Source organism: Entelurus aequoreus, linkage group LG20 (assembly GCF_033978785.1).
Source record: "Entelurus aequoreus isolate RoL-2023_Sb linkage group LG20, RoL_Eaeq_v1.1, whole genome shotgun sequence".
In the NCBI taxonomy this organism is placed as follows: domain Eukaryota; kingdom Metazoa; phylum Chordata; class Actinopteri; order Syngnathiformes; family Syngnathidae; genus Entelurus; species Entelurus aequoreus.
Genome location: NC_084750.1, coordinates 41615487 through 41638521, shown reverse-complemented (window position 1 = coordinate 41638521; position 23035 = coordinate 41615487). Strand labels below are relative to the sequence as shown.

At 38.6% G+C, this 23035-nt stretch overlaps 1 protein-coding gene across 5 annotated transcripts in view; it reads right to left on the bottom strand.

Annotated features, from left to right (window-relative positions):
- col16a1 (collagen, type XVI, alpha 1) overlaps window positions 1-23035 on the bottom strand; it is a 378064-nt gene that overhangs the window by 131570 nt on the left and 223459 nt on the right. For all 5 annotated transcript variants that reach the window (XM_062030118.1, XM_062030122.1, XM_062030121.1 and 2 more), the window contains 2 exons: window positions 16944-17012; window positions 16760-16877 (listed from right to left, as the gene is read on the bottom strand). In XM_062030118.1, the coding sequence (XP_061886102.1) occupies window positions 16760-16877; window positions 16944-17012 (187 nt within the window). The remainder of the gene's footprint in view (window positions 1-16759; window positions 16878-16943; window positions 17013-23035) is intronic.

The window sequence follows — 23035 nt, the reverse complement described above, 5'->3', positions numbered from 1 at the left end:
ATATAATGTAGTAACAGACACCTTCATAACAATATGTAATATATACAATATACACACTGCAAGTATATATATAATGTAGTAAAAGGACACCTTCATAACAATATGTAATATGTACAATATACACACTGCAAGTATATATATAATGTAGTAACAGACACCTTCATAACAATATGTAATATGTACACACTGCAAGTAAATATATAATGTAGTAACAGACACCTTCATAACAATATGTAATATGTACACACTGCAAGTATATATATAATGTAGTAACAGACACCTTCATAACAATATGTAATATGTACAATATACACACTGTAAGTATATATATAATGTAGTAACAGACACCTTCATAACAATATGTAATATGTACAATATACACACTGTAAGTATATATATAATGTAGTAACAGACACCTTCATAACAATATGTAATATGTACAATATACACACTGCAAGTATATATATAATGTAGTAACAGAATTCTGATCATTTCAAATGTGACTGCAGTGCGACGTCATTCGTGTGTGCAGAAAAAGACGCAGTGGAAGTGGACAAGTCATCACAACATCCGGTTTTGGTCAACATCCGGCCAAATTTTTGGTGCATCACTAGACAATAGTGAGCAAATAATAAGCTATATATAATACATGGATACATCATTTGATTCCGAAAAAAATAGTGATTGTTGAAGGACTGCATTGACGTTGTGGAGTATTTGCATTTACAGTGCTTTCATGCTTTTATTTCTATTTTTATTATTTGTATCTAAGTTTCTGTTTTATCTAGTGTTTATCTAGTGTGTGTAATGATTTTATTCCTATTTCATTTTTTTATTATATATTCTAACTTTCAATTTTTATTTTTATTTTTATACTTTGTACCACTTTGAGATTTTAAGTGTGTTACAAATGTAATTAATTACTAATATTATTATTATTTGCTTACATGTTAGGTACTTTGCATAAGTTGTTTACATAAATAAGTTGAAAAATAAAGCCAACGTAGATCACGCTGATGTCTGTGTTGCCTCTACTTAACAGCCATAAAAAGATTAGAACCTTCCCAAATATATTACTTTAATGTATTTTCACGTATAATACACTAATTTTTAAGGCATGGAAACTTTTATTTTATTTTCCAGTAGCAGTAGAGACTTCCTTGTTTATTTAGATCATCCAGTCAACTTCCTTCATTGTTACTTTATTATCGAAGTGACGTCGAGGCCACATTGGGGCCACAATGGGGTCTGTGTGCGTTTATACTGGAGTCTAATAAAGATCACATTTTACTTGGAGTGTGAACAGTTAGCTCGAAAAAATCTGATTTGAAAAAAAAATAGTGTGGCTGGATCAAAAGAGATGTCGGAGACGCTTTACTGAACTAAAAGTTGCTTTATTACAAGCAAGCGTCATTATACAGGACTGCAGTTCCTGGAGGAGGTCAGGTCAAAAATGAGGCACTCCTAACTTGGAGAAGCCAAACTATCAGTTTTATATTCCTACCTTGTGTCTGTGTGTGTGTGTGTGCGGGGTCAGGAGAGCGCATCCTGACCATGAAGGGCATGTGTGTGTAAGTGACTGAAAAACAACAGATGCTGGTCATAACTTAGATGTTGACATTAAGCTAAACATGTAGTCTCTTCTCACGGATAGGGCTATCACCTTTGCATACCGAGGTCCAATTTCATTGCCTTTTCTTTCGTGAGAACTAATCCAATCCACACACAAATGTCAGTACTAAAGGGCCCTATGTTATTATGTGGCCAAACTGAAATCCCTACTAGTTAAACTGGCGGTTTGCTTTCTCCAAGATGAATATAAACATTCACCATATGCAAAACAGAGTATCAGTTAATTAAATAACTCCAGCGCCGCTTTGGCTTGCAATGTAAATGTAGCTTTAGATATTCAATTGTGCAAGACTGATCGATTGAAATGACCGTTTTTTTGTTTTTTTTACAACTTCATTGACAAAGATGAAACTGTCTACAACAGAAGCTGAACTGGCGTGATGTCACATAAACCGGACGTGAAGTAAAGTGAACGCTGATTTGTCTTTGTCAATTAAAAAAAAGTCAAAAACTTTCACAAATTAAATGGAGAAAAAAAAAGACGGAACAAGATTTAACGTTTCTTCTGCCAAGAAAATATATTATGTGTCAATGTATTATTTTTTTGTTGTTTTTTTTCAAGGAAACTTGGTTAAAAGATTTCAGTGTGTGTATACATCTGTTGTAAACAGTCGACAATACCGCGATAATCCATCCATCCATTTTCTACCGCTTGTCCCTTTCGGGGTCGATACCGCCATAATAATAACCGTAATATGAAATGTCCATATCATGACATCCCTATCCTTAATATAACTTGTGAAGCATGTCCAAAACAGATACAACCATGACCATACTTAGCATGACATTTTGTGATAAATTGGCTTCAAAGATTACACTCTGGCCTTCATTAAAAGCAATCTGGGCACTGGAAAGAAAGTGAAAATCGATATTTATATCCTATTTTGATGCTGCTAATCCTGTCCCGAGTTAAAGCTAACCTGCAGGTGGTTCAGGTTTGAACCTGTCTAAATATAAAGTTGCTATTTTCCACTCATCCACACCCACACATTGCTTATTTACACTCACAGCCCGTATAGTTCTGCGTTTCAGAATGCCTCTGACATTAATTCCTAGCAACCATTAATATTGCAATCAGCCTCATAAAACATGTTCAATGAATAAACAAACACAATCGTCATGCGAGGCAGTTGATCTTGCCTTAGATCCCAGAGGATGTTTGGCCTCGAGGCTTTTTCTCTGTGCTGAATTGTATATCACAGCGCTAATACATGTGAAATTCTTTGATTGCTATCTGGACCGCAAGCCATAATATCACAGAATTGCTTTCCCCCCCCTCTAGACGCACTAGAGCTACATAAAAGAAACTGGCCTCAAGCAATTAAATCTTGTTTTGCTGAGCGCTGCCCATTTCACAGAGACGGCCCGGGAAACAAGTGTCTTCGTGTGACTGTCACTCATTCGTGTGTGAGTGGATTATCCTCCGATACAAAGCAAACCATTAGTCTCCGATAAATGTACGCGCATTTCAGCCCTCACATGCTTAGGAATTAAAAAGCTGCTGGAGGGACTGTATCACAGATAGATTCAACACGCAAACACAAACCTATCGAGGGAAAGAAACACTTTTACACTAAGCCGGATAAGGTTATCCAGGGTAAATCCCACCTCACCTTATCCGTGTCCACACACAACAATGCCACCGTTTAAGACCCCCGCTCCCTCCGTCCGCCGGAGCAACGCGACCTAGTATGAATGCGCGGAAAATGCACACGTCATAGTCACTTCCAGTGTTGCTTTGTGTGCAAGTTCTTAAATGTAACTTATCTGAACAATATCCAGTGTTGTGGTATTTCAATGAACTGGAATCCAGTGTGCTGTGGGGTCCTATTGTAGTGAATCACATAAACTAACCAAATCATTATTAGACATGTAAACAATGTGATAAAGAACATTTGACATTAATCAATCTAGGGATCTAGATATCTGGTCAGGACACTCCTCACTCTTTTGCCTTCACCTTCATTGTCCATTCCTTTTTGGTGACTTTATAGACTGTGGACCTAGACGTTGAGTCCGCGACATACAAAGCACACGCTATCTTTTTTATCACATCCACGGGAGCTCGCATTTTCGTTGTCTCTCCTTCGACAAATGAACAAAGTTTTTCGCTAAGGAGCATCACAGCTGACCCGGCCGGACATTGGAAAGTTCTCTTGCCGTCTGAGAAGTGTTGTATCCCAAATAGCTGCAATCGCTTTCTCTTAAGGTATTCATGTGTGATTTCCACAAGCGTCTGTACATGTACAGTAGAGGAAGGAGAAACACGGGCATGTCTGGATGACTCGCCTCCATCTCTCCAGTGGTTATCTCCAAGCTACGGAACCGCTTTATTATGAAGCTGGCTGTGGCGCGTTCTTTCTGACGTCACTTCCTCTCCGAACTCACTTTGTAAACGATCAATGAGTCCATACAAAGCTAAGAGCCGGAGATTCAAGAAATACACGGCTGACTTACCCGTGTAAAAATTGTCCAAGGAGGGGGATGAGGAGATGCTGCTCAACAACAACGCCGGAAATGTGTCCCATGAAAAACCGTCCGACCGGAACTCTCTAATAACTAAAGTTCTGTGGGTGAATTATGTAAACTCACTAAACCGGTAGTTTTTAGCGCTTCCATAGCGAAATATAAGTTAGAAGTGTACACTACACACCAAAAAAGAATGACAAACACATTTCGGGAGAACATCCGCACCGTAACACAACATAAACACAACAGAACAAATACCCAGAACCCCTTGCAGCACTAACTCTTCCGGGATGCTACAATATACACCCCCCGCTACCCCCTAACCCCCCGCCTACCTCAACCTCCTCATGCTCTCTCAGGGAGAGCATGTCCCAAATTCCAAGCCGCTGTTTTGAGGCATGTTAAAAAAAAAAGCACTTTGTGACTTCAATAATAAATATGGCAGTGCCATGTTGGCATTTTTTTCCATAATTTGAGTTGATTTATTTTGGAAAACCTTGTTACATTGTTTAATGCATCCAGCGGGGCATCACAACAAAATTAGGCATAATAATGTGTTAATTCCACGACTGTATGTATCGGTATCGGTTGATATCGGAATCGGTAATTAAGAGTTGGACAATATCGGAATATCGGATATCGGCAAAAAAGCCATTATCGGACATCTCTAGATCAAATCATTACATGCATGTAAACTTGTGCAGCTTGAACAGATAAACAAGGTCTAAATTCTGTAAATTCTTAGTACTTTGAACATCATCTGCTCCCTAAAGTAACTAAACTATTGTGTTTGAAGGCCAGGCCAATTACAGTCTAGAAAGGGAAGATGGGAAAATTCACCTGAAAAGTATCTGTCACGCTCACAACTGCATTTTATGAAGCCCAATGTGAATATAGCATTAAGACAAACAACACGTATACATTTCGATACAGTACTGTCAGATTTGAATCAGTCATATTTTAAAAATCTAATTTAGCGTTAATAAAATGATATTTATGACCAAACCAATGAGGGACAAGCTAAGGTTTTAAAATCTATATGAATTGAAGGCAACAAAGACAGGCACTAAAACAGAACTGGCCACACCGTCACCTGGATGCCATTTTCTAAAGGCAAAACTTGGAAAAAAAGGTTTTCCTTGTTATACGATAAACTACTCTATGTGCCCATGACAAACAATATGTGAGACACTTGAAAAAAGTGCCTCATTGGACAAAAAGACTGTTTTGCAGACAGATTTATTAGGCCGTAGAGTGAGCAGCGCTCGCAGCAGTGGACAGACTGATAAACTACTCAGTGCTGACCCAATTGTCATGTTGTGAAAAGTGCTTTATCGCTGACTAGAAAGAGGCAGAGCTGTCTGAGAAGCAGTTATAACTCAGCTGTCAAGGCAGTGCATAACTGCTACTATTGACATTTCAAACACATCTCGTGTTTTAACAATGTAAACACCCCGGGCAGTGAAAATAATGTTGTGCAAATGTTCATCCATTAAACCCTTCACTGCGACCGCTCGTACTGTACGGGTGTAGGGAGTGGAGCCTATCTCAGTGGGCATACAACATCCCAAAGAGGTGAGTACACCCCTCACATTTCTCCGGAACAGGGGTCTTCAATGTTTTCCAGGACAAGGATCCCCAAATTGATGGAGAGAATGAGCGGGGGCCCCCTACGTAAGTGTGTTTTATGATTGTATCTTACATTATACCGGTCCTATGGTAATTTACTGTGCAATAGCAGCGATTAAAAGTGCATAAAAAAACAATTCACATCAGAATTGTGATTCCTATTTACCTCGATTGTAAATCGAATTATTATTTTAAATAATCGATTAAATATAAATACATATATATTATGTCTGTGCATCTATACTAGGGTTGTACGGTATACCGGTACTAGTATAGTATTGCGGTACTAATGAATAAAAAACGGCACTATATTCAATTTGAAAAGTACCGGTTCCCCATTAAATTTTTTTTTTTTTTTTTTTAACGGGCATGACGGTACCTCATGACATTGCTGGTTTTACGAACAGAGGAGCATGTTCGGCAGCGCAGGATCACAGAGTACTTACAAGCAGACACAGAGTGTAGACAGAAAAGGGAAAATGGACGCATTTTGGCCTAAAAAGTAAAGATAAAGGTGAAGTTATAACACTGAAACACCCTCAGGAAGAGGTGCTTTAAAACATGCTAGCAGCTAACATCCATCCGCAGTCGGCAGTGTTTTAGCTACTTCTAAATCACTAATCTTCACCTCCATGGCGACAAACAAAATTAATATAATGTTTATAAACTCAAGAAATACGTTCTTGGACACATGAGGACTTTGAATATGACCAATGTATGATCCTGTAACTACTTGGTATTGGATTGATACCTAAATTTGTGGTATCATCCAAAACTAATGTAAAGTAGCAAACAATGGAATAATAAGTGATTATTACATTTTAACAGAAGTGTAGATAGAAAATGTTGAAACAGAAAGTAAGCAGATATTAACAGTAAATGAACAAGTGGATTAATAATTCATTTTCTACCACTTGTCCATAATAATGTTGACAAAATAATAGGTGTATAAATGACACAATATGTTACTGCATACGTCAGCAGACTAATTAGGAGTCTTTGTTTGTTTAAATACTACTAAAAGACAAGTTGTCTCGTATGTTCACTATTTTATTTAAGGCCAAATTTGTTCTTCGATTGCAATAAGAAACAGATGTTTAATGTACCCTAAGATTTGTTGTAAAAATAATGACAATAATGCCATTTTTTGTGGTCCCCTTTATTTAGAAAAGTATAGAAAATTATCAAAATACATTTTGGTACCGGTACCAAAATATTGGTATCGGGACAACCCTAATCTCTACCTAAAATGGCGATTTCATATGAATCTTAATACATGTGTAATGATACCATTCACTAACATACACCCATCCAACGTTCCCTCTAAGGTGCGCGCCTGCGCAATTGCACACTGCTCACGCGTCCTCTGCGCACAGCAAATTAATGCCGCGCAGAAAATCAAAAATCCCATCTGAACTTTAAATAAACACATTACAATTTATTCTGTTTGATTTTGCAATGCAACTCTGTGAGTGACAGGTGACAACAAGAGTGGCCCCAATGAATAAAACAATCTTTGTCAACACAGTTCAATTATCGTCTGTCGAGACACTTTACGGACAGGAATTCCATCAATCACTTTATTGAGCAAAACTGTTTGTAACCACACCAAATACATGAGTAAAAAAAACTTTTATCTATAAAAACTGGTAATTTTCTGCCATACAAACCAGGGTTAAACCAACTTTGTCATCCGTCATATCAACAGAAGCCGCTCGCTCTGTCTCACCTGCACCAACACACGCACTCATGGCACTTAACCAGTGCTGCGTTTATGGCCACAAAAAAAGTCGGACAACCCCAACGCCACACATTGTGTAAATGCCAGGTTGTAACACTCTGACTCCTCAATCAGATGTGTGCTTATTTTACTGCCATTTATTAAGGATGTTAATCTAAGGATATTATTCATGAAATGTTGTCAATAGATTTCATAAATGCTAATAAAAAGATGTATATTACAGACAGAAAGTTACAGGAACTAAATGTCATCTCTGAAAGGGGTAACATTTCTTTTAAAGGCAGGACCCGCAGCCAGACATACAATACTAGCACATAGGTCATGAAAAACATGTTTTTTTGTTATTGTCATTGTAAGAGGGCAAAATCACTTATATCAGAAAATTATTTTAATAGAACATTTAAATTGTTATGATGTCAGGTTTGGGACAGGTGTGACGCTGGTGTGGCCACAGTGTGCACGTCTGATGTTGCTCACAAGTTTGTGCGTTTGCTCACACACATGAACAATTAGAGGGAATATTGCACCCATCCATTTTCTACCGATACTTTTTAAAACGTTACAATTCGCTGCAGATGGAATCTTTGCATGGTACAAAGAAAATTAAATGGATCATTGATCAAGTCAGAACAACGTCATGTGTTAATTTTTTTCAATGGATACGAACAAAACAGGCGGTGTCCGCATTCATTATTTTGCAAATAGTAGAAGTATCAACTTCAACGGATTGCAATCCATAAACTTAAAGGAAAGCAGATGTAAACAAAACACTTTTGGAAAAGCTAGCAGGTATTTACTGTTGTGTAAGTGTAAGATACAATTCAGTGCCACCAAGTCAACTAAACAGCAGCTTCAGTGTAGAAGCTCAAATACTTGACTTACTATTTCCAATGCATTAATACTTATACTTGTATAGCGCTTTTCTACCTTTTTAAGGAACTCAAAGCGCTTTGACACTATTTCCACATTCACCCATTCACACACACATTCACACACTGATGGCGGGAGCTGCCATGCAGGGCGCTAACCAGGACCCATCAGGAGCAAGGGTGAAGTGTCTTGCTCAAGGACACAACGGACGTGACGAGGATGGTAGAAGGTGGGGATTGAACCAGGAACCCTCAGGTTGCTGGCACAGCCACTCTCCCAACATATGTCATGTCTTTCATTATGATTGTGAACAATAGGCAACATTCCAAAAAAAAGCGCAGTTCGCCTTTAAGTGAACTTGTATAACTCTTGTCAAACGTTAACCACACTTTAGATTTAATATTGAGGTGTGCATTGTTTGTAAACTCTTTGGGTGCTGTCTGCTATGTTGCCCTATCGCCAGTCGCAAACGACAACGGTACTCTCGTATTACGTCATCACAGAAATCTCGCAAGATTAGAGCGGCCATATTTCGCAGTAGATCGACAAGCAACCGATTCATGATTTAACAACCGAACATCAACCGATCCATACTATATGTAGATCGATCCAGAGGCTCACTAAACAATGTATTCATATCTCTGAAGTTAAAAGTGGTTATTGGTTTGTACTGATTAATTTTGACATCCCTAATGTACAGATATTTTTTATTTTTTTTAATAAGAATACATTTCTAAAGACATTTCCATGCAACTAGAAGGATCTTTTCTAAGCTGTAACCTGTTTAAAAGTTTCAATATAATTATTATACCAAATAATTAATACATAGCGAGTATCTGAATCGAGAATCGTGTTGAATCGAAAAATCGATTCTGAATGAAATAGTCATTCCATGGATCGGATTGATTTGTTTGGTGCTCAAAGAGTCACAGACCTACTAACGATATTCAAATAACAGTATTGTGCTGCTTATAGCTAGCTGGCAACTAGCACATTAATCGCTGGCTGGCAACTAGCGTGTCAACCGCGTGTGTGGTCTTCTTTTTTTTAAAATTTAGATTTGTATTTATTGTTTTAGTTGGTTTTACCTAGAGATGTCCGATAATGGCTTTTTTGCCAATATCCGATATTCCGATATTGTCCAACTCTTAATTACCGATTCCGATATCAACCGATACCGAATATATACAGTCGTGGAATTAACACATTATTATGCCTAATTTTGTTGTGATGCCCCGCTGGATGCATTAAACAATGTAACAAGGTTTTCCAAAATAAATCAACTCAAGTTATGGAAAAAAATGCCAACATGGCACTGCCATATTTATTATTGAAGTCACAAAGTGCATTATTTTTTTTAACATGCCTCAAAACAGCAGCTTGGAATTTGGGAGAGAGCATGAGGAGGTTGAGGTGGGCGGGGTTGAGGTGGGGTCTGTTGTGTTTATGTTGTGTTACGGTGCGGATGTTCTTCCGAAATGTGTTTGTCATTCTTGTTTGGTGTGGGTTCACAGTGTGGCGCATATTTGTAACAGTGTTAAAGTTGTTTATACGGCTTCCCTCAGTGTGACCTGTATGGCTGTTGACCAAGTATGCCTTGCATTCACTTGTGTGTGTGTAAAGCCGTAGGTATAATGTGATTGGGCCGGCACGCAAAGGCAGTGCCTTTAAGGTTTATTGGCGCTCTGTACTTCTCCCTACGGCCGTGTACACAGCGGCGTTTTAAAAAGTCATACATTTTACTTTTTGAAACCGATACCGATAATTTCCCATATTACATTTTAAAGCATTTATCAGCCGATAATATCGGACATCTCTGGTTTTACCCTTTAAAATAGTTTTTAATCATATTCATTTTTATATTGTTTTTATATTGGTTTTATATTTATTTATTTGTTGTCTTTATTCAGTCATTGGTGGAGCTAAGGATAATATTTGAATATTGTTTTTAATATTGTTGTGCAGCACTTTGGAAACATTTTTGTTGTTTAAATGTGCTATACAAATAAAGTGGATTGGATTGGAAGTGCACTATTTGTTAGGTGGCAACTAACACGGCAAACGCAAGTTGACAATCAAGGCGTTAATCGCTTATCACAACTAGCGCGCTGCTCGCTAGCTGACAACTAGTGGGCCAATTAATTGCTAGCTGACAAATAAGGCGCTAATTGCTAGCTATCTTAAATACTAACATAAATACAATATGCACAACTGCTGCCGGAATTTTAATTTTCCTGAGGGAACTCTCCTGAAGGAATCAATAAAGTACTATCTATCTCTTTCTATCTAATATAGTTATATTTTCATTTTATTCACATCAACTATGTGACAGTGTGTTGGTTCAATTTGCATTTAAAGACATTTATATTTGTGGGAAAATTGTGGAGGGAAATAGACAGAAAATATATTTTTAAAAAACACAACAATAACACTAAATTGCCCCAGTGTGTGAATGTGAGTGTGAATAGTTCTGTGATGGCCACTCATTCATGGTCTACTCGACCTTGCGCCCAAGTGCAGCTGGGATAGGCCCTCCCCGCCACCCCGAGAGGGACAAGCAGTAAAAAAAATAGATGGATGGATGCCAAAAATTGCATGACCTCCCTGCAGAACCTTTGCGGACCCCCTAGGGGTCGTGGATCCAATGTTGAAGACCTCTGCTCAGCCTATAAAAAGTAAAATATCACCGATAGTAGTCTGTGTCCAAAATAAGAAGCAATAAAGACTAACTGAAAATAAGTCGACATAAGCCAATATCTGGCAACACAAGTAGTACCCCTCACAGTAAACATGTCCACATTGTGTCAGGAGTGTCAATATTTAATATGAGCACTATTGTTATCTAGCACTGCCTTAGGAGTCACCAGAGTTGCACAAGTCATTCCTGGAATCCTCTTCCCTTCCCCTCCTCCATGATGAGATCACTGATGGCGCTGGTGGATGTTAGACACCTTGATCTCCGCCACCTTCCGCATGAGAATGCTCGTCAGGGGCTCAGATATGCTCGCTCCATCCATCACCTTCAGATTCCCCGGCAGGGCTCTTGTCATCTGGGAGGTGTGTTGGGGCTCATTATCATGTTGGAAAACTGCCATGCCTTTCCGATGGAAGAGCATCATGCTCTGCTTTGTAATGTTGGGATTCTTCTTTTCCCACCAATGAACCGCAGCTACAGGGAGCCAGCAGCACTCATGCAGGCCCGGGCCATGACACTACCACCACTATGCTTGACTGGAGGCAAGACAATTATCCTGGTATTCAATTGTGTTGCCAACTATTTAAACAATAATCGCTGTGTGTTGAATCATTTTCAGTAGATACTAAATCTATTTTGTTCGGAGGGCTGTCAAAAGTAACACTTGTGCCTAATCACAAAAAAATATCGAAATAATCATGTATATGCACAGAATAATCATTAAATTAATTTTAGGTCACCCAATGCAACTTTTTTATTTGGATATTGGAGCATTTGGCCGATACCGATTTTAATCCCATATGATATCAGCAAGATTCATACATATATATTTATTTGATATACAATCGCGATCAAAAGTTGACATACACTTGTAAAGAACATCATGTCATGGCTGTCTTGAGTTTCCAATCATTTCTACAACTCTTATTTTTTTGTGATAGAGTGATTGGAGCACATACTTGTTGGTCACAAAAAACATTCATGAAGTTTGCTTCTTTTATGAATTTATTATGGCTCTCCTGAAAATGTGAGCAAATGTGCTGGGTCAAAAGTATACATACAGCAATGTTAATATTTGCTTACATGTCCCTTGGCAAGTTTACCTGCAATAAGGCGCTTTTGGTAGCCATCCACAAGCTTCTGCTTGAATTTTTGACCACTCCTCTTGACAAAATTGGTGCAATTCAGCTAAATGTGTTGGTTTTCTGACATAGACTTGTTTCTTCAGCATTGTCCACACATTTAAGTCAGGACTTTGGGAAGGCCATTCTAAAACCTTCATTCTAGCCTGATTTAGTCATTCCTTTACCACTTTTGACGTGTGTTTGGGGTCATTGTCCTGTTGGAACACCCAACTGCACCCAACCTCCGGGCTGATGATTTTAGCTTGTCCTGAAGAATTTGGAGGTAATCCTCCTTTTTCATTGTCCCATTTACTCTCTGTAAAGCACCAGTTCCATTGGCCGCAAAACAGGCCCAGAGCATAATACTACCACCACCATGCTTGACGGTAGGGATGGTGTTGCTGGGATTAAAGGCCTCATCTTTTCTCCTCCAAACATATTGCTGGGTATTGTGGCCAAACAGCTCACTTTTTGTGTCATCTGACATCACATGGACAGAGATAAGACCTTCTGGAGGAAAGTTATGTGGTCAGAAGCGCCTTATTGCAGGTAAACTTGCCAAGGGACATGTAAGCAAATATTAACATTGCTGTATGTATACTTTTGACCCAGCACATTTGCTCACATTTTCAGTAGACCCATAATAAATGCATAAAAGAAGCAAACTTCATGAATGTTTTTTGTGACCAAAAAGTATAATAATAATAATAATAATAATGGATTAGATTTTATATTGCGCTTTTCTATTATTAGATACTCAAAGCGCTCACAGAGAAGTGGGAACCCATCATTCATTCACACCTGGTGGTGGTAAGCTACATTTGTAGCCACAGCTGACCTGGGGTAGACTGACGGAAGCGAGGCTGCCAGTTTACGGCCCCTCCGAACACCACCTATCATTCATTCATCATTCATTCACCAGTGTGAGCGGCACCAGGGGCAAGGGTGAAGTGTCCTGCCCAAGGACACAACGGCAGCGATTTGGATGTCAAGAGGCGGGGAGCGAACCTGCAACCCTCAGGTTTCTGGCACGGCCGCTCTACCCACTACGCCATACCGCACCAAGTATGTGCTCCAATCACTCTATCACAAAAAAATAAGAGTTGCAGAAATTATTGAAAACTCAAGACAGCCATGACATGATGTTCTTTACAAATGTATATAAACTTTTGATCGCGACGGTATATACACTACCGTTCAAAAGTTTGGGGTCACACAAACAATTTTGTGGAATAGCCTTCATTTCTAAGAAGAAGAATAGACTGTCGAGTTTCAGGTGAAAGTTCTCTTTTTCTGGCCATTTTGAGCGTTTAATTGACCCCACAAATGTGATGCTCCAGAAACTCAATCTGCTCAAAGGAAGGTCAGTTTTGTAGCTTCTGTAACGAGCTAAACTGTTTTCAGATGTGTGAACATGATTGCACAAGGGTTTTCTAATCATCAATTAGCCTTCTGAGCCAATGAGCAAACACATTGTACCATTAGAACACTGGAGTGATAGTTGCTGGAAATGGGCCTCTATACACCTATGTAGATATTGCACCAAAAACCAGACATTTGCAGCTAGAATAGTCATTTACCACATTAGCAATGTATAGAGTGTATTTCTTTAAAGTTAAGACTAGTTTAAAGTTATCTTCATTGAAAAGTACAGTGCTTTTCCTTCAAAAATAAGGACATTTCAATGTGACCCCAAACTTTTGAACGGTAGTGTATATATATATTGCTTTTTGAAACAGCTCAACACAAAAAGGATATAAAGATAATTCAAAAATACCTGCAGTGCGTTGGTGTCTTGCCAGAGTTTGTATTTTGTGGGAATACAGAATGTGTATTCCTGCTTTAGGAGCACTGGCATTTAGAGGAGGTGAGCTACACTTCCATGTTTTGATAGCAGTTTCTTGCATTAATAACACAAAATGTGTATTGTTACAATCATGCTTTGATTGTCAAAGATGTTAGGTGATATATTTTCCACCTAAATTAATGTTTCTGATATTCTGTACATTACATGTTGTACAAGTTAATGGCATTCATATCCCTGCATGACAATGTTTAACCTCCTCTACCTACTTTTTAATCAAATATAATTATCAGCCTGTTAAACATTCTGTAATTGCTGACTATAAATAAGAACAGGTTATAAAAGAATATACCATAGGAAATGGTAATATTGTGTAATGAACTGTAATCACCCGGTGTGGGCTGCAGAGGGCAGTGGCAGGCATGTCTGCAGAATTAAACCTAGTCTCAGTGGTAGCGAAGAAGAAGATGAGATTGTTCAAGGACAATCTTCCTCTATATATCATCGCTGCCATTGCAATACACCTAATTTTCAATCAGCCAAAAAAAATTTACTTAAGAAGAAATACCACAGAATAAAAGAATAGCATGAAGTTTATGTAACACGATTTTTCGTTGTTTTGTTGGTTCGACTGGATGTGAAGTGTAGCGCTATTATTGTGAAGCCGCCAACCAGACGTGTGTGTGATTGGTATGAGAAAAGACTTGACATGTTTTGACGAAAAGCATATATACACATATACCGTATTTTTCGGACTATAAGTCGCAGTTTTTTTCATAGTTTGGCCGGGGGTGCGACTTATACTGAGGAGCGACTTATGTGTGAAATTATTAACACATATCAAATAATATTATTTATCTCATTCTCGTAAGAGACTAGACGTATAAGATTTCATGGGATTTAGCGATTAGGAGTGACAGATTGTTTGGTAAACGTATAGCATGTTCTATATGTTATAGTTATTTGAATGACTCTTAAGTTAACATACCAGGCACCTTCTCAGTTGGTTATTTATGCCTCATATAACGTACACTTATTCAGCCTGTTGTTCACTATTCTTTATGTATTTTAAATTGCCTTTCAAATGTCTATTCTTGGTGTTGGCTATTATCAAATACATTTCCCCAAAAAATGCGACTTATACTCCAGTGCGACTTATATATGTTTTTTTCTTTCTTTATTATGCATTTTCGGCCGGTGCGACGTATACTCCAGAGCGACTTATACTCCGAAAAATACGGTATACATTATATATACACACATACATACATATATGAATAAACACACATATACATACACAGTATATACATTACATATATATACATACATACATATATAAATTAATATATATACATATATATATATATATATACATACATAGTGTATATATATATACACATATGTACATACATACATACATAATATGTATATGCATACAGACAGTATATGCATCTGTCACTACACGTGTCAGTGTCCTGTCAGGAGAATGCTATTTTTTATTATTATTGTATAAATAAGATTATATTTTTTAAACATTTCACTTGAATGCACGTCTTTTCTAACAGTTTTGTCAAAAGTACCATCTGCGTGTATTTTTGAGTGAAATTAGCCAGTGAGCATACCAGTCGGAGTCCCCTCACTAATCGTTGCACTGGCGTATGTGTTGACCTGATGACTGACGTATAATAACCTGCGCTGCCTTTCAGGGATCCACGTTTAAGGTAAAGGAGCAGGTAAGGTTCAAATAAATTGTGTGATTCATCTACACATAAACGTGATTATTGTGATGTTTGATTGTGGTTAATCACATGAGTTAACTCTTTATTTTTGACAGCTCTATAATGGCGGTTTTCGGATGTTTTTTTAGGCAGGATGGAGGACTGACCGTCACCTGCATTGTTAGCCGCCTGGTACTTGCAGTTTTTTCACTTTTTAGAATGCAAAGAAAAGGGAAGGATGTGTGTTCTTGTCTCACATAAGGATTGTGGATGATGGGCAAAACTCCCCCAAAAAGTGCAGCTTTCTTATAAGCAATGCCTGTGGAGCATTTGCGTTTAAACGCGACTAGTCATCGTTTTAAAAGTGTGGTTTATCTGATTTTTTAAAATGTATCATTTAACAGCACTAATTGTTATACAAGCTGTACACTGACTATCCTAAAGAATTGTCTTCAGAGCAGAGCGACTGTAATGAAAGTGGTTTGTGGAATGTGAGGGGTGCACTCACATGGTGAGGCACTGCAGGGTGGAAGGTGGACCGAGATTGCTCTTCTTTCGGTTTGCCAATTTGAACTTTATATGGTGCTAAACTTTCTGCATCGTCTCTTACTACCCGTGAGAGAGCAAGATCAGCCTCTGGAATGCCTCCATTACGCTGAAACCTTTATTCTTTTTACAACAATTTAAATAACAGGCATAGATCATTCCAAATGCGTGTTCCTATGCAAAGAAGTGGGATATAAAAGCAAGCCGAAAGGGCTGTTACGTTCAATTTTACAAGGCGGCGTCAGTGGCGAGGGAGAGGAAGCGGTTTATCTGGAAATGAATTCAGAGCCCGACCTGTGGGGGTATGCGTTTTCCAAGTGTCTGCATTGTACACTGCAGCTAGCTTGACGCGTTGAGTGAAGGTTCAGAGGCTTCTTAGCCGGAGGGTCGAAATTTTAGTGTGAAAAGGCAAACTCAGAACAACTAAGAACTCATTCTATGAAACAATCTCTCACTCCCACAGTTGTGAGCTGTGGATTTTTGTGTGTTTCTCTGTGGATGATTGCTGAAGACAGAAGGAGATGTACTCACTCAGTAGGGCGTAGGAGGGGGGTCTTGCCCAGGCGGAGGATGATGGGTCCGCGAGGGTTGCGGATCTTTTTGACATCTGGATTCTTGAGTAGGGAGAACCGCCTTATCAAATTGAAACCTGGAAATGACAATGGCCTCTATCAAATTCCTCGCAAAATAAAACAAAATAAAAGATTGGCGTCACCTGTGATGTTTTCCCCAGATGAATGAGGAAACTTCCATTCGTCCACTTGTAAGGATGGGCACTGTACATCTGGGGAGACAAAGAACGGCTCTGAAGGTCAAGACAAGTAAAACATCTCTCACATTGGATTCAAACGTTCTTGAGCTGTCAACATGAGCTCAGTGGTCTTGTAACACCTACACTTGCTGGAGAAGATAGACAGAGTTGTCTAGTCCATGTGGGATGTACAGAAATATTGATGTGGTGGAATGGTTGTCAGGGGTGAGGGGAAACCAGGAGAGTCAAACACACCGAGCGAGATGAAATGAGGTCAAAGCTGTGCTGGGAAAAACACAGCTCGGTCCGACAGGCTGTCTCGCAACGGGCTTGATGGACAAGTTCTCACCTTGTCAAAAGGGGGGGTTACATCAGGAAACTGGTGCCTGTCAATTGAGCCTGCCAGACTAAGGCGCGGTGGGAGAGGAGATCAGTGTGAGATGTATGGAAAAACTGGGCTTTTAGAAGGTAGACATGGACCCTGTGAATCACTGTGATCTGCGGTTAATTGATCTCTTAGGGGCCGAGGATCACACAGCATGCTTTATGTTCTGCCATCCTTTAACAATCTGTGGTGAAAAGCCCCAAAACACAAATAAATGATGAATAAACAGAGTTTTAGAGAAGCTAGGCTGAAAACGTATTTAAACTTCTGCTCAATGCAATTCAAACACTTACTCAAAGTCTCTTCGACTAAGGACTTTCAGAGTCCATTCCGGTTTGTTCGATTTTGCCCATAGTCCAATAAACAGATCGTGATGATATGTAGTGTTGCACACAGACTGGTCACTAAGTTTCAGTGACATCGCATGGATGTAGATCTATCTGCTATCTGGTGAATCTATCAAAGTATGATAGGAATACAGTCTTTCATTAAAGTGAGCAAAACAGAGACCTTGTCCGCAACAACAAAAGGCTAAACCACTCTGATAAACTTGTTGGAGATTACGGCGGGGTATTATGGCCAATTTCCCAAATTGATTCGATTTCCATTCATAAGGTTCTAAATCGATTAATCTTGATGTAATTCCATCTACACTTGGATCAGTAGTTCTTAACCTGGGTTCGGTGAGTCGGGCTCAGGGGTTCGGCGGAGGTCAAGACACACCCGACTCATCGTGTAAATAAAAACATCTCCCTATCGGCGTATTACGGATACGAGAACAGCAGAAGTCACACTGATTTGCAAGTGTGTAATTTGTTGTGAGTTTATGCACTATGTTGGTTTTGTTCTTTGAACAAGGTGATGTTCATGCACGGTTCATTTTGTTCACCAGTAATAAAAGTTGGTAACACTTTAGTATGGGGAACATATTCACCATGAATTAGTTGCTTATTAACATGCAAATTAGTAACATATTGGCTCTTAACTAGTCATTATTAAGTACTTTATTCGGCATGGCCTTATTCTAACCCTGGCCCTAACCAAATAACTCTAAATTAAGTCTTTCTTACTTAGAATATGTTCCCCTAGTGTCCAAAAAACTTTAAATTAAGTCTTTGTTACTTAGAATATGTTCCCCATACTAAATTGTTACCAAAAACATATAACTTTGTCTTGAATTTGAAAAAAAAACATCATTTTATTTTTCACTAAAGAAGGGTTCGGTGAATGCGCATATGAAACTGGTGGGGTTCGGTACCTCCAACAAGGTTAAGAACCACTGCCTTGGATATTGAAAATGTCTTGAATATGTTACAAAATGCAATGTTTTCTCTTCACCATAAAAATCTCTCTCCAGTTTAAATGCACTCCAAAGTCTCAAAGGTGACATTTTGAAATAAGAAAGGAAAGTGAAAGTGTAATTTGATTGCAACATTGCATCACTGCAAATTGGATTAAGGTATTGTTTCTTCAAGTACCAAATAATAACAGTAAATATGTAAGCTATTCTTCTGGGCACTGTCAGACAGGATGTAACACACAACAATTGTATAGTGAAGGCAGGAAGTGTGCTGCTCAGTGTGGGAGATGTATATGTTCAAAAAAGTACCTTACAAGTACTACTAGTGCCTTCTTTTCTTCAGCGGTGGTCTTACAAGACTCATCATACAAATATAATAACAATTTCAGTTAGATGTTTATGTTGTATGATCATAATGGAAATATTTGCCAACAAAAGGTGCAATGGCTTCTCTTATGGTTTGTATCTTTGTTGTCCAGGGGGGAGTTGGGTGATAATCAATATGCCATGTGAATCGATATTGCTAAAACAAATTTAAAGACATCGATCCATAATCAAAGTAAAATTGACAGTTAACATTTCTGGCAGTCAGCATTTCCCAAACGGATATAAAAATGTCCACTGCAGAAGACATTGCTCCTTAGAACGTAAAAGTTGAAAGACACTAAATTGTACATTGTTGTTTTACATTTGTTATTCTGAATATTTGCATTGTCACTTTAAAAAAACTCTACTGTGTTTATATACAGTATATATATAGATATATATATATATATAGATATATATATATATATATCTATATATATGTATATATATATCTATATATATACTGTGTGTATATATATGTATATACATATCTATATATATACTGTGTGTATATATATATATATATATATATATATATATACTGTGTGTGTATATATATATATATATATATATATATATATATATATATATATATATATATATATATATATATATATAAATCATCAAAACTATGAATGAACAGGTGGAGTTATGTACTTAGAAAGGTGTAAAAACATGTTTTATAGTCTCGTTTCTTCAAAATAGCCACCCTTTGCTTTGATTACTGTTTTGCACACTCTTGGCATTCTCTCGATGAGCTTCACTTCACAGGTGTCATAGTTTTAATGCCTTCAGTGACAATCTACAAGTAGTCATAGTCATGAAAATAAAGAAAATGCATTGAAATGAGAAGGTGTGTCCAAACGTTTGGCCTGTACTGTGTGTATATATACACTACCGTTCAAAAGTTTGGGGTCACATTGAAATGTCCTTATTTTTGAAAGAAAAGCACTGTACTTTTCAATGAAGATAACTTTAAATTAGTCTTAACTTTAAAGAAATACACTCTATACATTGCTAATGTGGTAAATGACTATTCTAGCTGCAAATGTCTGGTTTTTGGTGCAATATCTACATAGGTGTATAGAGGCCCATTTCCAGCAACTATCACTCCAGTGTTCTAATGGTACAATGTGTTTGCTCATTGGCTCAGAAGGCTAATTGATGATTAGAAAACCCTTGTGCAATCATGTTCACACATCTGAAAACAGTTTAGCTCGTTACAGAAGCTACAAAACTGACCTTCCTTTGAGCAGATTGAGTTTCTGGAGCATCACATTTGTGGGGTCAATTAAAGGCTCAAAATGGCCAGAAAAAGAGAACTTTCATCTGAAACTCGACAGTCTATTCTTGTTCTTAGAAATGAAGGCTATTCCACAAAATTGTTTGGGTGACCCCAAACTTTTGAACGGTAGTGTATATATATATATACACAGTATATACATATATATATATATATATTTTTACCAAGTCTTTTTATTTTTTTTGCACAATACCGCAATGACATCATATACGTGGCCTTAATACTGTGACAATATCGGACCGTGAGAACTTGATATCGTTACATCCCTAGAAATAACTGCCGTACCAAACTAACGTAAGATTCTTACACTCGGTGTAAGTTTGTATCTAATCTATTTGAGAAAGAGTTTACTTGGTGAGTGCGGCTGTTCGGATTAACAATGGAGGTGGACTGGGCTCAGCAGTCAAATTACGTGTGAAAAACAGGGTTTATGAACTGAGGTGGGCCTAATTGCAGTGTTGGCCCTTTTTTTAGATGAGGAAAAAAGGAGCCTGTATATGTGACAGGTGTTTGTTTCAAGTGGATGGCGGATGCAGCAACTAATTGGGGCAAGGCATCTATTAGAGGGATGGCAGCTATTTGTGGAAATACGGTAATTAAGATTGAGGGATTTTAGTTCACAGACTCATTCATCGTGAAAGCCCGCAGCATCTGCTCATCTCAGACCCAAGATAGTGATGCACAGCAGAGCACGTTTCAGCCCGTCTGCATGTGCGGCGCGTCCTCGTGCTGCTGCTGTCTACACGCACAAATCAAGGTGTGGATAAGAGACGTCACACAAGGATGGATCAGGGAGTGAGAGAAACATAAACAGCGAGAGAAAAAGGGAGAATCAAAACACTGTATTTTTAACTTGGCCTGCCCCTGATAGCGGCTTTTGCAAAGTCAGCACCGACTGCCATCTCTGCAGCCTCCCAAAGACCGCCTGTCAAACAGACACACATATAAACACAGAGCCTATATCTTCTCCCAACGCTAGCCTTTCAATGTCAAGAAATCTAAAGTTCTTTGCTGCTTATCTTTCTTCATTCTTTTGTTTTTCAGCACCCACCTTCCATCACACAGCGGAGATGAAAGCCTTGTCGGGCGTAGTGAAATCCTGACTAGAGGCGAGCAAGCAGGCGGAACCGTGAAAAGTTAAACAACAGCTGAAGACAGGAAGAGGTAGAGGGAAGATGAATGGTAATCATAAGAAAAAGTGCTAGATGGGGGAGGGGGAGACTTGATGAGGAGCAGCTTTCCTTTAAATCACATTTCTGCACATCATCTTTATTATTCACCTAGAAAACAAAGTTTGATTCCTCTACCGAGTGAAACAATAGGACCCGAGTAGACCTTTTGTGTTTTTTACCGTATTTACCAGAATTAAAAAGGGGTCATAAGGTCATAAGGTAGAAATTAAATAATAATAATACCGTATTTTCCAGACTATAAGGCGCATTTAAAGGCCTACTGAAAGCCACTACTACCGACCACACAGTCTGATAGTTTATATATCAATGATGAAATCTTAACATTGCAACACATGCCAATACGGCCGGGTTAACTTATAAAGTGCAATTTTAAATTTCTCGGTATGATGACGTATGCGCGTGACGTGGTCAGTTAAACGGAAGTATTGGTACCCCGTAGAATCCTATACAAAAAGCTCTGTTTTCATTTCATAATTCCACAGTATTCTGGACATCTGTGTTGGTGAATCTTTTGCAATTTGTTTAATGAACAATGAAGACTGCAAAGAAGAAAGTTGTAGGTGGGATCGGTGTATTAGCGGCTGGCTGCAGCAACACAACCAGGATGACTTTGTTGGAGAGCAGACACGCTAGCCGGCGACCTCACCTTGACTTCCTACGTCTCCGGGCCGCCAACCGCATCTGTGATCGGGTGAAGTCCTTCGTCGCACCGTCGATCGCTGGAACGCAGGTGAGCACGGGTGTTGATGAGCAGATGAGGGCTGGCTGGCGTAGGTGGATAGCTAATGTTCTTAGCATAGATCTGTGAGGTCCGGTTGCTAAGTTAGCTTCAATGGCGTCGTTAGCACAGCATTGTTAACTTTCGCCAGCCTGGAAAGCATTAACCGTGTAGTTACATGTACATGGTTTAATAGTATTGTTGATTTTCTATCTATCCTTCCAGTCAGGGGTTTATTTTTTTTGTTTCTATATGCAGTTAAAGCATGATGCTATCACGTTAGCTCGTAGCTAAAGTGTTTCACCGATGTATTGTCGTGGAGATAAAAGTCACTGTAAATGTCCATTTCGCGTTCTCAACTCTCATTTTCAAGAGGATATAGTATCCGAGGTGGTTTAAAGTACAAATCCGTGACCCACAATAGAAAAAGGAGAGAGTGTGGAATCCAATGAGCCAGCTTGTACCTAAGTTACGGTCAGAGCGAAAAAAGATACGTCTTGAACTGCACTCTAACGTTCCTCATCCACGAATCTCTCATCCTCGCTCAAATTAATGGGGAAATCGTTGCTTTCTCGGTCCGAATCGCTCTTACTTCTGGCCGCCATCACTGTATACAATAGGGAACTTTGCGGAAATGTTCAGCTGACTACGTCACGCTCTTTCCGGTAGGGGCAAGGCTTTTTTTTGTCAGATACCAAAAGTTGCGATCTTTATCGTTGTTGTTCTATACTAAATCCTTTCAGCAAAAATATGGCAATATCGCGAAATGATCAGGTATGACACATAGAATA